The 16,694-nt window shown below is 41.8% G+C and overlaps 2 protein-coding genes across 2 annotated transcripts in view; one reads left to right on the top strand and one right to left on the bottom strand.

The window, feature by feature from the left end:
• Positions 1-2,024, bottom strand: part of LOC125440814 (myosin VIIA and Rab interacting protein) — a 357,602-nt gene extending 355,578 nt beyond the window's left edge. Inside the window, exon 1 of the mRNA XM_048510830.1 lies at positions 2,005-2,024. The gene's annotated coding sequence lies outside the window, so the exon portion shown is untranslated. The remainder of the gene's footprint in view (positions 1-2,004) is intronic.
• TMC2 (transmembrane channel like 2) overlaps positions 1-16,694 on the top strand; it is a 63,264-nt gene that overhangs the window by 16,602 nt on the left and 29,968 nt on the right. The window contains exons 8-10 of the mRNA XM_048510826.1: positions 1,322-1,420; positions 12,100-12,245; positions 15,354-15,501. Coding sequence (XP_048366783.1) covers positions 1,322-1,420; positions 12,100-12,245; positions 15,354-15,501 — 393 coding nt within the window. The remainder of the gene's footprint in view (positions 1-1,321; positions 1,421-12,099; positions 12,246-15,353; positions 15,502-16,694) is intronic.

Genomic DNA, 16,694 nt, shown 5'->3' with positions numbered 1-16,694 from the left:
TTACCCTTGTTTGGACTTTGACAGAATCCTAGTCATGTGTGAGCTTTCCAAGAATTGTATTTCTTTCTCCTTCAAGGATTCTTTATTCTTATATCATTTGGATTCTTGCATGTTATGTCACTTATTTATGTATGTTAGATGCACTTTATATTAAATATTTTATATGCTTCAATACATAGCATATTCATTGTAGCCAACAGTATAATGTTCTATATTTTTGTGTGTAATTCAGACCAGAATTATGTACTTGGGAGTTGAAGCAAAAGCCCATTAGTGGATCCAAGCTCTACTACTGGGATTTATGCTGGTGCCATCAAATAATGAGGGCTGCAACCAGCAGCAATAGATATCCACTGACAGAAGGGAGGATTTTTGCTCATTCCACCTCCAACTAGAGACCTCCAGTTCCCCTGTCTCTGTGGCCCCTTCCACACACGCAAAATAATGCGTTTCAAACCACTTTCACAACTGTTTGCAAGTGGATTTTGCTATTCCGCACAGCTTCAAAGAGCACTGAAAGCAGTTTGAAAGTGCATTATTCTGCATGTGCGGAATGAACCAGAGAAACAGCATTTTAAGGAGTATTTTGGGTGAGATCAGGAAGTTCTGAACACCCATCCAGCAGAAAGGACTACAAGATCAAACCCAGTGAGCAACATCTTGAGTTCCTGAGATATCTTTCATCAGGCTAGATGTTTAGTAGGAAAAAAAGGAGGGAGGGGAGGGGAAAAGATATTTCAGTCATGCTGAAAAAGTTCTGAAATACGTTTCCCCCCTCCTCCCTTGTTTTATGCACCGAATTTCCAGGCAGGGAACTTGAAAGCTTGCTCATTGTTTTAGTGGTTCCTCACAGAAAGGCATTAACTCTGTTGTTTTTGCTTGTATTTCAATAGACCAACAGTCCAATCCTAAACAGGACTAACCTTCTAATTCCACTAAAATTAAAATAGGCTTAGAAGGGCATAAATCTGTTTAGGATTGCACAACAGGACAATTGGGATGGAGTTAACTGTTCTCCTCCAATGCAAATTATTCTTCCATTGGTGCAGGAGAGCTCCTTAGACTGAAGTAAAGGTTAAAGCTTTGCTCAGTCAAGAAGTTGGATCTACCCCACTGCAGCTTACTATGTTAGTGTTTTGATTCAACCTATTCACAGAAATCAGACCACATATCTCACTGTTTGAAACAAGGTACACTAACAAGAAAATTTGTTTAAAGACTATGTTCTGTCATTATTATTATTATTATTGCCGGGGGGAATCAATGGAAAAATACTTGCAATATTTTGCATACGATAACATTGAGATTAACTTTGTACTAGATCTTAATGGGAACAACATATGGAAGCATACCAAGAAAAACAGTACCCAGGGCTGAGCAACCAACTGCTATGCATTTCTCGGTTCTCTGGGATTTTGAGGTAGGTGCCTTCATATTTGTGTTTAGTCTTCTCATGGGAGTAAGTACATGTGATAGAAACCTTTAGCTCATAGTCTTTTATGATGAGGGGAGGCTAGCAAATGTCTTACCAACTGATTCCTGAAGTCTTGCCATAAGAAATAAAGCTAATCTCGACTGTTATTAATTTCATTGTGGTGCATAGACCTCTAAGGACATGCAGAGTTCTTTCTAGCCTACATTCCTTTTGCACTTCAGGACTCAAGTCAAGGATCTGGAAAACCTTTTAGAAGCTTGGAAGCATCTTATTAGTTCACTTGGCTTTGCAAGACAATTGTTAATATCTTCATTAAAAGGGCCAGGAGTTCTCAATTTTAGGGATTTGTCTAAACATCATAACCAAAGCATGTCATGGACATGGATAGAGTGAAAGATCATAAAGGCACAATGTAATTTAAAAACTTTCGAACAATTTTATACAAGGCAAATAGGTGATACATAGCACTAGCAAGCAGAAAATTTCCAAAAATATAGAGTTCATAGTCATTCCCCTCAAAAGTCTAATTAAAGCATTTGACTAGACAGGGTTCCTCAAAACATACTTACATTTCAGCATTTCCTTATTGAAGTCACTGTTTGGAATAGAGGCAGGTACCTGTTAATGAGAACAAATGAGTTAGCAAGGATCATAGAACTTAACCCAAATTTTAGTCCAAGCACCTAAGAAACTCCTGAAGAATCATTCCAAGGCTCAAATCTGCAAAGAATCAAAGGGAGGATTGGAGAGGGAGGACTGGCTGGGAAGACTAGTCCTTAGCCAATCGGAGGAAGAGTTAAAGATACCAATCAGTGATTAGCATGCAGATCAGGTTTTTTATTGGAGGCGGCATTAAATCATAACTGTCAAAACTGGGTCATCACTCTGATGGGAAAATCAAAGTTTCCTTATACTCCTAAGGGGGTTTGGCTAGGACAGAACTCCTCCAGAGAACTTGAACACTCCTACATTGGTAGGAGTAACTGTGTTTAGTCTGCTGCACCAAAAAGGAGCCAGGTGATACCTTAAATAGACTGATATATTGTGGCATAAGTTTTGGGGGGCTAATTCATCATCAGGTATCTTGGTTCTGGATTTTCTACCCAGAGGATATTGGTAGTACAATTCGACTTATACCCTCCTAAGTCCACCAAAGTCAATGAACTTAGAAGTTTATTAACTCTGCTTGGAATGGCACTGTTAGCCACCAAGCTTTCAACATGATATAATAAGCCATTTCAACAATACTTCAAATGGAACTAGCAGCATTGTTCATTATCCAGTCTCATGCTGAGCCAGTCAGAAGCATTTCTTCTTTCATGGACACTGTGTTCAAGCCCCACCAAATCCACATAGAATCATAGACCCAAAAGCCATCCAGTCCAATCCCCTGCCATGCAGGAACACGCATCCCATATAGATGGCCATCCAGGCTCTGTTTAAAAACCTCCAAAGAAGGAGACTTCACCCCCACCCCCAAGGTAGTGTATTCCACTGTCAAACAGCCCTTACCATCAGGAAATTCTTTGTAATGTTTAGATGGAATCTCTTTTCTCATAGTTTGAATCCATTACTCCTGTCCTAATCTTTGGAGCAGCAGAAAACAAGCTTGCTCCATCTTCAACACGACATCCCTTCAAATATTTAAATATGGCTGTTATGTCACCCCTTAACTTTCTCTTATCCAGACTAAACATATCCAGCTCCTTAAGTCTCTTCTCACAGGGCATGGAATCCAGACCTGTTATCAGAGTCAAACTGAAGTCCAGTGGCACTTTAAAGACTACAAAATTTATTCTAGCATAAGCTTTTGTGAGTCCAGGTTACTTCACCTGATGGATTGGCTGTTTCTATTGCACTTTGCTGCTACAGGAATTCCCATCAAGTTCAGTTTTTGAAGTGCCACAAGACTGCTTTTTTGTTTTTAATTCACACAATTAGCAGTCCATTTACACAAAGGAGGAACTTAAAACCTGGTTGCAAGGTGCCAGAAAAAGACAGTTTCATATTCAAATCCCATAAACTGATATGTGAGAAAGAAGAGGTGAGAATTTTGGATAAAACAGAGTGAGCCAACTTCAGCAAACATTGAAACTTCAACTAATAAAAAGATGTGGTCATAACAGCCACTAAAACTAGTGAGGACCCTATTTGAGTGGCTAGGCAGCATATAAATGTTTTAAATAAAATATATTTAGGTGCAGGATGTTTCAAAGGGACTCAACATTCTCTAGAAATTTCTAAAGTCAGAAAATTGACCAGTGAAGCCATCAAGGGCCTGACTTTGAGGCAGAAGTATGGAGGCTTGAATCAGCAGCTCATCACAACCCCTAGGTTGCCAACCTCAAGCTGGGGGCTGGAGTTCTCCTGGAATTATAACTGATCAGCAGACTACAAATTTGGGGGGAAATTGTAGTTTTGAGAGGTAGACCCAATGGCATCACATCATTGCTCAGCTCCACCCAGAGGCATAGCTCCAAGGGGGGGTGCACGATGCACCAGGCACACGCCCCATGGGGGTGTGGTGGGGGCATTCTGGGGCAGGAATGTTCCGGGGCAGAATGGGGGCAGACGTTGGTGTGGCAGGGGCGAAGGACGCACCAGTGCACCAGGCGCTTTCCCCACTTGCTATGCCTCTGGCTCCACCCATTCCCCTAAACTCTACCCTCCCCTGGCTCCGCCCCAAATTTCCAGAAATTTCCCAATCCAGGGTTTGCAACCCCTATCCACCCCCTAAAAGCAGCCTGTAACTCCGCATTACAAGTGTTGCCTTCCTATCTGCCTAATTGAAGGGAGGAAATGTCCAGAGCCCAAAATCATCTAAGTTCATACTGCAAGTGATTCCATTGCCATTACGCATGTTCATTGCAGAACAGGGCTATATTCTAGTTGAGTTCTTCAGTTAATGTGCAGTATGATTGCCATTTCTGTGAGGCTGAGTTCACACTGTTCAGATAAATATTTAGTGGGGAAATCACATGGGACAAGCTGATAATGTAGCTAACTGTCTATGCCTTTACCACACCTTCCTGGAATCCATCCACTTATTTTTGGACCCCACCTGTCCTGAGAATCCAACACCGTACAACACCATACAACACTGTGCAACGCCGTGCAACACCGTGCAACAGACAATTCAATTATTCAGAAATCAGCCTTTTCCTTTGTAGCGATCTGTAAGCTGCCGTGTCACAGAGCACCTCTGCTTGCAAGTTCACTGAAGCTTAGTAAAATATGCATCACATGCATACTCAGAAAGGATAAGATTTAACAAAATAGACCTAGATGATGAACAGTTGCAGACCCTGCTTTAGAAAATGCATAGGTGAGAGAGACAGCATTAAAATAAAGATACACACCCTTAAATGGGTTGCATAACAGATGGCAGTGGCAGAAAAAGGATTGGCTTAGGTCACCATTTCTGACAGAGTGTTCTGGAGACTATAATTTTTTCTTTTGCAACAGATAAAAAAACACCCCAGATAGATACCTAAGTGCCCTGCGAGATCCCGAGGCTGAAAATTATCTTGCTAGCGAACTACAAAAGGGAACTCTTTTGTGCTTGATTTTTTTCTGTTATGCTTTCTGCCTCTGGGTCTCCCTGACACACACAATAGCTCCTGACCCAGAATCTAAAGGGCTACATTGCTGGCTACCTTGTTTGCCACCGTTCTCACTGCTTCAGTCTCAGCAGCAATTTTGCTATGGTGGGGAAGGACCAAGAGCCTTTTGTATTTGTAGCATTATCCAGCAAGAGCAGGAGAATGAACACTGCCGGTTAGAAAAGCTGAAATGATGGCACATTCTGAGCAATAACCTATGTGAATTATATTTTGAATGGAGATAGTGGAGGATAATTACTTTCTCTTCCTATATTGCTTGTAGAGGTGGCACCCTCATGTCTTAAGATCTGAATATGAAGACATAGTTTGGGAAGGAAAATCCACCTGGAAGATAAAATCTCTGGATCTCATCCAAGAGTTCTGCCAAACAGTATGGTTTGCAGGAAACAGTAACTTGTAGCCCCTGCCTGGGACGGGGGTCTCTTTTCAGTCCTCTTCCCAGACAGACAGACAGACAGACAGGCAGGCAGGCAGGCAGGCAGGCAGGCAGGCAGACAGGGGGGCTTTCCCCACTGACAGAGTTGAACTGGTTTCTACCTAGGTTCGCCTCAGTGAATCCCCACTGCCACCGAGCTCAACATTGTTTTGTCTCAGTTCCCACCCCCCTCAGAACTACACTTTTCTGCCAGAACAAGGTCGACACCACTTCAAAGCTTCGAAGTGGGGAAGCATCGAAATGACACCTCATCCGTTCAACCAATCACGAGTCGCTTTTGTGGCATGCGCAGAACGGGAGAGTTGTGGCGGGCAGAAAGTGCATGTAACCGTGAACTGTAAAAACTGTAAAAAAAAAAGAACACTTCCGTTTCCCGCCGTAACACAAGCGCCAATCACGATCAAGGAGCGAAACAGGCACCAAGATGATCCCGCCCACTTAGCTCGGTTCCAGGGGGCCAACTCAGTTGCTGTGGGGACAGCCTGGAATTGCCCTCCACTGAAGGGAACCGAGTCGACCTTAGCTCCCTTCTGTAGTGGGGAAAGCCCCATGGTGCACTGGTCACTTCTAATGTTGCTCAAACACACATACACACACACACTCTCCTCCACTGACAGCAAGTTTGATTTGGTCTTGCAGACAATATTGTGCATTTGCCCACTTCCTTGGTCTTTCCGATCTCCACTGAACTGAGGGCTTCTTCACAAACCTGCTTTGTTAAAATTGTTTAGACTGTTCCCAAAGTGAGCTGAGAAAAGTGTGGATTACTTCTCTGCCCACATCTGGTGCCTCTTCCTCACATGCCAACTATGTTCCTTCCCCTACCTTTGATAGGCATTGTGCAAAAATGATCAGTTGTCAGTTGTTCTATTTTTTTGCCATCAAGTAACAGCTGACTTGTGGTGACCTCATAGACCTGTGGTGGCGAACCTTTGGCACTCCAGATGTTATGGACTACAATTCCCTCAGCCCCTGCCAATTGGCCATGCTGGCAGGGGCTAATGGGAATTGTAGTCCATAACATCTGGAGTGCCAAAGGTTTGCCACCACTGTTAGACTTTTCAAGGCATTTGGAGGAGGCATTTGGAGGTGGTTTGCCATTGCCTGCCTTTGCTCTGTGTCAGGATCCTGGTATTCCTTGGAGGTCTCCCACACAAATACTAACCAGCGTTACTGCTGAGAGTATATGACTGGCCCAAAGTCACCATGGTGTGAGTGTGGATTTGAACTTGGGTCTTCTAAGTCCTAGTCTGACACCTTAATCACTACACTGCTATTTTTTATTATCAATTTTTAAAAATATAAAAAAGCTTGCCAGAGACAAAGATGGGCAAATGGCATATGTGAGGGGGAAACACAGGGAACTCCATTGCGTATGCATTGAAAATAAGAAAATGGGGGACTGCTCCTGAGCAGAAGCAGCCTAAATGTATAAAGAAACTGGCCCTCATTATCCATTTCTGCTTTGTTGAGGAAGCATAAAAGTCATGAAAATTAGACCTATCAGTTTGTTTTCAACCCTTCCCACATACCTTTAAAGGCTCATAGGAGCCCACAGCACCCCCAACCTCATTCTGTGGCATTTTGTAGTTGGCGCCGCCTTCTGTGATAACCACCCTGGGACTGCATCCACCACCCTGTGTCAGAATTCTAAAAGTGCTTACAGGTTCAGAAAAGTTGGAGACACCTGTTTTAGGGTTACTAGATCATATGATGCAGTGCATTTTTCAAAATGTAATAGTCAATGTTGACTGACTGTAAGCCACATTGGGCATTTTATTAAATTGGAATATTAGTAAATCTATTGATATATGTAAGTTAATAAGTAACAAATAGGTCATAACAGAGATAAATATGTTCTCTCTGCTATTACCTATTTTTTTAATTTCCCTATTGGTCCCACCTCTCTGCCTTCCATACCTATTATCTTACATTATTCTACAGAAGGTAGAAATCATATGGATTGTGGACAAAAGCCGTACGCGAGAGCAGGATTCGAACAGGCAAAACTGACAAAAAGAATTATTTTTAATGCAGCCCCAAATTATGTATGTTTACTTAGAAGCTAATCATGTTGACTTCAGTGGAACTTGCTGATAGGGGAGCACAGGGCTGAAGAATTGACACTTTTCTTTTCCTCATGATCTGACTGTTAGAATTTCCACAGATATTGTAGACTTGTAAGAGAAGGTGCTCTACAATTGAGCCACAATGTTTAAGTAATATAAGAAGCTGGGCCTCTTACACAGAGTCAGATCACCAGTTCATATGATATTCTTTTGTTTGGCTGGACTGATAGAAGCAGTAATGAGACATAGTAATGAGACCGATGGGATACAGCGACTGAACTGTCAGAACAGGGGCTGGGAAACCCAGTTTCAAATCACCCAACTCTGCCACGAAACTCACTAGGGTCCTTTCTACACAAATCACCTAAGACGTTTGTAAAACATTTTCAGTTCCACCACCCACCCCCCCTTACCATGAAGTTAGTTGGCACTCACCCCCTCAAATGCATCCATCACTGCCATGAGGATTTTCTCTCTCATTTTTTGTAGTATTCATTGAATCCATGCTTCATTGCTTCTTACTTCAATTCTCTATAGCTCGTATAATGGATTATTTTTTAAAAAAAAAACCAATTAAAAATACACAGAAATGATGAAAACAAACAGGGGAGGGAGAATGGAGTGAGTTCCGTGACGCGATAAAATAGCGCCCAGGAGAAAGTTCATGGACAGCACAGAGGCAAGGAAAACTTAAGAAACAGATCGCACAGCAAATGAAAATGTTTTGGAAATGTTTCAGGCTAAAGAATCATTTTAAAATAATTTTGAGGGTAAATAGAAATAAAACATTTTCGAAACGTCAAGGTGAAAAAACAATGCAGAACTCCATGGAGGAAATGTATTTCCTGCCTCAAAGTGCTCTGAAAGGTTTGTGTGGAAAGGGCCTAGGTGACTTTGGACCAGCCAACCTAATTGATTTTATAGTGTTATCATGGGGATAAAATGGAGAAGGGAGAGTCATATATGTCAACCCCAAGATCCTTGGAGTAAGGGTAACATAAAAATGGACTGGAGAATATGATGTGACCAGCATAGTGTAGTGGTTAAGTGTGGCAGACTCTAATCTGGAGAACCAGATTTGATTCCCCACTCCTCCACATAAAGCCCTCTGGGAGATCTTGACTGGTCATGGTTCTCTCTGAACTCTCTCACAAGATGCCTGTTGTAGGGAGAGGAAAAGATTGTGATTGTAAGCTACTTGAAGCTCCTTAAGATAGATAAAAACCTACTCTTCTTCATAAATAGCTCCTTAAGATCCTGGAGAAAGAGCATGTCTAACATCCTCCCTAACATCCTGAACCAAGGCCTTTCTACATGCAATTGGAAGGTTCAGTATAATGGGTTGGATCTAGCAATCTGTGGACATTATCAGAGACTTTTCCTTCCCTTTCCCCAGCATTTTTTTTCTTAACCTGAAGAAACTGATATCTGGGGAACCACTTTGGAATGATTATCATATAAGTCAGGGAGATGCACTATAAACTGCTCCTCCAAAAATTTTCCCATCTCAGACAGTTTCCAGGCACAAGTTTAGATTGCAAATGGAACCCCCAAGGGAGGAGAAATAGCTGAAGAAATGGAAATTTCAGGGCAAGGGAGAAAGGGGAAAATGTTAGGCAAGGAAAGGGTTAAGGGTTCAGCACTTGTGTGTGCGCATACAAACATGCACACACCACTTTTCTGCAAATCACCACCTCTTGAGAAAGCTTCATAGCACAAGCAACAAGATATCAGACTAACAATACATGCATTTAACATTGCTTAGCCTCAGCCAATATCAGATAAACACAATGTCTGTCACTTAGATAAAAAAAAATTCATTTACCAGGACTATAAAGCAGACATACTATAGATCTCCAAAAGCCAAACAATTCCGCAGAACTGCAGCTGAAAGGCAGACCATGTGATGCACTCCACATGCTTCTGAAAGAACAGCTGCTTACCAGACAGAAATTGCTTAATATTGTCCATAAGGATGAGTGACTAAAGGTTCCACTTATACAGTTTCTTGCACCAAGCCAAAAGCATCAGCTGCCATTACTGACACTAATAGGTCCACTACTGAAACCACTTAGTATGCATCTTGTACATGGTACATACCTGATAAGCTTCAATAATGATGCAGAGTATGAATGGACAGAGTGTGTCTTCTCATATCTCCAAAATTACAGCTGCCGTGGGTTGCAGAATGTGCTTAGATTTCATATGCGGAAGAGTCAGTTAGATATGCATTTGAGAAATTTTGAAAATTTCATTTGTAGAAAATGAAAAACGAAAGGTCTTCTGTTGTATCAACGTTTGTTGACATTAATTCCATTAAAAAAGAAGAAAGGAACTGAAGGAAATAGGCAATCGGTGTTCTGTCTCAGCTAGGTCCTGACGGTCTAGTTCTGGGGTTTGCTAAGACTGAGTTCACAAATTTAAAAGGGACACACTAGTTCCTCGTTGAAGCTTAAATACCCTGAAAAGGAGAGAAACCACACCTGTTTCTGGGCAGTAGCCAGCTAGGGCTTGATTGAGACCCAGTCTTGCAAAAAATACAGACTCAGTAACAAGCCTGGGTCTCATTCACTGCTGAGCTGTCTTTACTGGCCCTACAAGGGGGGGGGGGATCTGAGGGTTGGTGGTCTGGGGTCTAACCCTATGTGGGGGGAGGACAGCTGTCTCAAGGTCTAGTGAGTTGGCAACTTCCTCTTGAGACTTCAGGAGCAGGTCCCCAGCTGAGGCCTCAGACTCCAGGACTTTAGATCAAGTTTGGTGATTCTGGGTATCACATGACCCCACTGTTTTTTCCCCCCAAGGTGATCCCTAGGTCCTCCTGTTCAGTCTCTGGTGTGTTTGTTCCTGAGTTTGCCCAGGAGGGGTCATGACAATTGCATGATAAAGAATAATAATTGGACTACAATTTTACAGAGGAAGACTATGGCTCTACCCACTCCTGATGAATAACACCTGCTCCAGGGGCAGGGCAATTCAGTTCACCATGCCAGCAAAAGACAAGGCAGTTCTGGCTGAAAGCCTTGGCCGGTGACTGAAGGGCAGTCGCATAAGGGCAGTGCCCACTTGGGGGGCACTTTTTAAAACATTGGCTTGAGGGGTGGAGTAGGCTGGTGCAAGTGGTCTCTTTGGAGGTAGATTAGATATGAGTTGTGGGGAGTATTTTTTGGCCAGCACTTGGGAATAGAGGGGAGACCATCTGATCTGCCCCCCTTGCCCCCATGGCTGGGTGTGGTGTGTTGGTAATTCTTTCTGGTAAGAGATATGTTTTCATTACAGCAGAGTGCATGGAGGCAAAACACAGCCAAGCTTACCCAGGTGTGTGTGTGTGTGTGCTGAAAACAAAAGAAGGTCAGATGCTTTGTGGCCAGTGTAGAGAGTTTGTTCTTGGTGCTTGACCAGAAAGACAAGTTGGAACTGTTGCTGGTATACCGCTCTCCCTGCTGCCCAGCTGCCTCTCTGCATGAACTGGTGAAGTAGAGAGTCTCAGAGTGGAGATTCATGGAGTGGAGGCTCCCAGTACAGTAGTTCTGGGGAATGTCAATCTCCACATAAAAGATGCCTCTGATGGTCCAGCTCAGAGCCTCATGGCTGCCATGGCAACTGTGGAGCTGTCTCAGTTTGTTTGTGATTCGACATACTCAGCTGGGTGTGCTTTTGCCCTGGTCTTTGAGAAGAGGCAGGTTGGAGGTGATCTGTTAGTTGGGGAACTGAAAATTTTGGGAACAAAGTTATTATTTACATCTATTATATTATGAGCTTTAACTTTCCTTTAAAAACCTGAAGGTTATTTTAAAGGCCCTTTAATCACATGCACCAATTCAGGCTTGAGGAATATGGTTTTGGATCTTCCTAAAGTAACCAAAATGGTGATTAGGGTAGCTATATCTCTTGCTATCGCTCCTGCCCCCATGTTCCTTTGGCTGCTCTGTGGATCAGGGGGAACAACATGAAAAAGTGACATAGCAGCCACACCATTTCTGGTTGTATACCTAGAAGTGGCATCATGGGAATTTCTCAAATCTTTATGGTTTTTACCATAGATATTTGGAGGATTCCTAGTTAGTCACCCTGCTGCTGTGACGCCAAGGTATGTAACTGAAAGTTATATTACAGCATTGTGTGCCAAGTCATCATGCTTTCCTGCCCCCAAAAGTTTCCAGGGACTGCAAGAAGAGAGCTGAAAACTCTCATGGAGATTGAGGAAATGTGTTATGAAATTAAAAATCATACTGTGGATTCATAAAGTTTGGAAGCTGGTAAAATTATCTAATTGGAGTGAATTATATTGACTGAGAGATGGGAGACAGAACATTCCACCCATCTTCAAAAAAACGCCAGGAAACTTTTCTTTGACTTCTGGGAACAGAAATTTGGTTTGACATGAGATATATGTAATTGTTTTCCTCTGTTATGATTTATAATTAATGTTTTTAATATTTTGTGGCCTTCAGTATATTTTCAAAAAAAGCTTAACACATAGAACAATGAAACTGATGAGCTTTAATTGATCTGGGCTTCCTTTCCCCCTCTTTACAGGGCTACATCAAGTATTCTGCGGTTTTCTATGGCTACTACAATAGTCAACGGACAATTGGATGGCTAAAGTATAGACTGCCAATGGCATATTTCATGGTTGGTGTCGTGGGTGTATATGGATACAGTTTGATGGTTGTAATAAGATCGTAAGTTCAGCTGTTTCTTCAATATACTTCTGTTCATTTCAGATTCAAATTGATGCTGCTTTGTGCATTGTTCCCTTGCAACTGTTATGATGTTTTAAATGATAGATGTGAGCTATTATAAGTTTCTAACTTACTAAAGATCATTACATCAAGTGATAAGTGAACTCCTTTTCTGCAAAGAATAGAACAGTTCAGTATAATAGCCTATATCATCTGAAGACAATTTCCAAACCACATAACGGTGGAGAATTAAGCTTAAGAGGTTATTTGTATCTAGGCTGAAACTGATCTATAGAAATATTGGCAGCTGATGAATTACAATTAGGAAAATTTAGTATGAGCCTATCTACCTGGATACCAAAGCAAAGGGCTACCACCAGTGTTTCTGATGGAGCATCTTGTGATCCAGACAAGCAACTACTGAAAAACAAAACAGCTGGTTCCAAGAACTGTGAACTGGTTCTCAGTCTCAGAGCTACCATATGTAGGACAGAACTATTAAGGCAAAGGTGATATCCCTAACTTTATGTTTTCCTAATATAGATGTGAAGGTTAGGGGTATTTGCATGGGAGAACCGGTAACCTGGAAAGGTGCTTAACTCTTTCCTAGCTCATTGTCCGGCCCCACAACGCCTTCCCCCAGCAGTCTTTTTCCTTATAGCTTCTTCATCAGACTAGAAAACTGGAAATATACAAAGGAGAATGGAGAAGCCTTGTTGAAAATTGGCAAGCAGCAGACGATTATGCAGCACCTCAACCAACCATCAACACCCCCTCTTGCAAGTGCCCTTAGACCCCACCGGTTTTTGCCAAGGAAACATTCTAGATCTATCCTGAACCTTTGAAACAGAGTGTGCGGGTATAGAAAAGCAGAACCTTGAGCATCTTTGCCATAATAAGTTCCCAGTACAAATCCACCCATCCCACTGCAATGCATTACACTTGGAATCTGTAACAGAGCATATATTATTCACAGAGTGGCATAGCTCAGTGGGTAGAACATCTGCTTCATGTATAGATGGTCCCAAGTTCAATTCTTGGCATGTCTGCTTAAGCAATCAGGTAGTAGGTGATGTGAAAAACCTCTGCTTAAGATCCAGGATAGCCACTGTGAGTCTGAATGGACAATATTCCTCGGTCGATGAAATGTCTGATTCAGTACAGGGTAGCTTCATTTCCTCACATTGCCTTTTCTGGTACTTTACTGCAATACCCTCTGTGCTAACCCAGCTTTTCTAACACATGAACACTTTGGGAACATTTTCTCTGGTTTATAGGCTGATGGAGCTTTGAATTATTTTATCAGAAGGGTAAAAAGAAAAATTGGGTATTTAAGCAGTACCTGTCAAGGAGAATATAAGAAGCTTCTGCAAAGCTAGAAACAGATCCCTTATCTTCAGCTCCTTTTCCTTAATCACACAGAGTTATTCTACCTTCTTTTAGGAATATAGATAAGCCAGCTAGGTTGTTTTGTTTGTGGGCAGAGATTTTGCCCCCTATTCTTTGCACACAGTTGCAGCTCCTTCACATTTGTACTAGAGAAAATGGGTAAACACAGAGATTTTCAATACATTGACAGCTTTGCTGTGAAACCTCAGCGTAGTGGCCTTCTCTGTACTCAAGAGATAATTTTATGCTTTGAACTAGCAGTATATCAACCATGTATTATATTTCAGTCATCAAATTAAATATAGAAAGAACTGGAGAACATATTGCAATCGGCCTCACCAGAAACCACTCAAGGTATATCCTAGAAGCACTTCTAAAAACTGCCTGTACAACCAGGTTGAAGCATTTCATAGACTACTATTAATTCACTTATGTGGTAATAGCTTCAAAAAGGAGTAGACAGAGCGTGTGTGACGACAGCAATTCTAAATTCTGAGTAGGGAAATGGTACATGAGGGAGAGTTAGCCTCCCCACCCCCCACACTTCCAATGCAAATCTCCCTCCACAGAAGTTTTTGAATTGAGGGATAAATGCTATGCTATGAGCAAACAAAGAAAGGCTAGCTTTAACTTATTTTGCAAGTAGATTTCCCAAATTCTGCTGTCCACTACTGGAGACAGAATGTTGGACTAGAAGAACCATTGGTCTTCTTATTTAGAAACATGTTATGGTGCCTGAGGTGGCTTTCAAAATAAAAGTAATTTTTTTAAAAAATTAAAAGATATTAAAATTCAGCATTAAAAGCATAGGCCAGAAACACATCTGGCAAAACAATTATCTTCTAATGTGCTCAGTCCACAAGCAGTATGTTACAGTGGTGGGATTGAAATGATTTAACAACCGGTTCTGGTGGTGGGATTCAAACAATTTAACAACTGGTTGTTTACAAGCACCATTTTAACAGCTGGTTCTGCTGAAATGGTGTGAACCTGCTGAATCCCACCACTGAGTATGTACTTATTTCTCACTAGTTTGGTTGATGGGAATTAGGGAACTAGCACAGAGTGAGCAGTTTGCATGGCTGGTTCCCTACAGTTGTCAGCACATTCTTAGATCGTATAGCTACTTCTGGATACTATCCGTGGGATTATTTTGCCCATGCTTCTGTTTGGGTGCTGAAATGCCAGCATGGGTGTTCACTCCTACTGATGTACCCTAATCTGGTTCCTGCTAAACTGGGCATCATTGAAATCACACTGAAATATCATGTTGATTTCAACAGGCATGCTGCAACTATTCACACATCCTTTAAGAAGCAGCATGCATACAAACACCAGCACATACCTGATCTGAAATCTACTTTGATGATTCCCATAGGCAAGCATTACATGTTTGGACATACCCAGTGTTACACTGATAATCCTAGGCATATACACATGTATATACACATATTGGGGAAACCTCTTTTACAATTAGGTTTCCCAGATGCATAAACTTGGATAAAAGAGTGAGCACCCTCATCTACTAGTTCCACACTTCATTCATTTGCTGCCAAACATGCTGCTGTAATCCCAGTGCCCTTGTTAGCAGTCCTATTTTATTAAACAGCCAGGCCTTGTTTTAGAGGCAATCTCTGACCAGAATTCTGAATACAGATGAGAGTCATCTAGTGGCTAGATAATATACTGCAAGCAACAATATGAATTTGTTATCTGCAGGATGGCCCGGAATGCACACGAAAGCACAGGAGATGGGGATGATGAAAACTTCACTTTTAGCTGGAAAATGTTCACTAGTTGGGACTACCTTATAGGAAATCCGGAGACAGCAGACAACAAGTTTGCTTCCATCACCACTAGCTTCAAGGTAATCTCTGCAGCCAGCTCCCAAGTCCCATCCAGTTAACTTTCCTCTCTCTGCAGCAAGATCCTTGCCTCCCGTGCTGCTGCTGCTGCAATGCACCTTTGGCAGAGTTTCAAAGGGGGAAGAATATACATTTTAGATAGCTAGGCAATCATGCTGATACTTACTTGTGATTTTATCAGATGGCTCGTGGCATTTTCTTAATATCCCAGGCTCTGCCATCATCAATCTCTTCTGCCTGGCATTCTAGTTGTGCCAGTTACAAGGGGAAAGAGGGGAGTTGAACAATACTGCCGCATGCTCAAAACCTACAACACACATAAAGACCTCCAGTTTCTTTTAAAATAATCCACTGTGTGATTCTTGAACTAAATAAGCCATATCAAAAAATGGAGTGATCCTGTTGATTCTAGTTCAGTCCCACAAGCAGTTTTACCCTGGAAAATGCAAATTCCTTGAGTACCTTTTAAAAAAAATTAAAAGATATTAAAATTCAGCATTAAAAGCATAGGCCAGAAACACATCTGGCAAAACAATTATCTTCTAATGTGCTCAGTCCACAAGCAGTATGTTACAGTGGTGGGATCGAAATGATTTAACAACCGGTTCTGGTGGTGGGATTCACTTTTTCACTTCTATAGCATGGATACTTTCCCTTGCTGTAAAATTTAAGAATAAGGAAGTGCCTAAGACATAGGTTTTTTAAAAAAAGTATCAACATAAAAGTAACAATTTACTCAGTTGAAAGAATAGAAATCAGTATAGTTTAATGCCCCCCCCCCCCCCAAAAAAAATATTTCTTGTTTTCTAAAAGGTTTTTTAAAGATTTTGGTGAATATTTATTTTGGGGTTTTTAATGGGTCATAATTATGAAGTACTGTGGTTGTTGATTACCAAACCCAAAAAGCACCCTGAAAACAAAGACAGAAGACACAATTTGTGGTACACATGGGAAAGGCCCTGATCAGGATATACCAGGATAACCTGATCTCATCAGATCTTGAAAGCTAAGCAGAGTAGGCCCTAGTCCAGTGGTGGCGAACCTATGGCACGGGTGCCTGAGGTGGCACTCAGAGCCCTCTCTGTGGGCACTTGCACACAAAGTTCATCATGTGGTAGGGGGTGGAAAATCATAACCACCCACACACACACACACACACATCTAGGCTGGCCTGGGCATGATCCTTTACCTGGGA

The sequence above is a fragment of the Sphaerodactylus townsendi genome, linkage group LG11 (assembly GCF_021028975.2).
Source record: "Sphaerodactylus townsendi isolate TG3544 linkage group LG11, MPM_Stown_v2.3, whole genome shotgun sequence".
NCBI classification, from domain to species: domain Eukaryota; kingdom Metazoa; phylum Chordata; class Lepidosauria; order Squamata; family Sphaerodactylidae; genus Sphaerodactylus; species Sphaerodactylus townsendi.
This window is presented reverse-complemented; position numbering and strand designations above follow the sequence as displayed.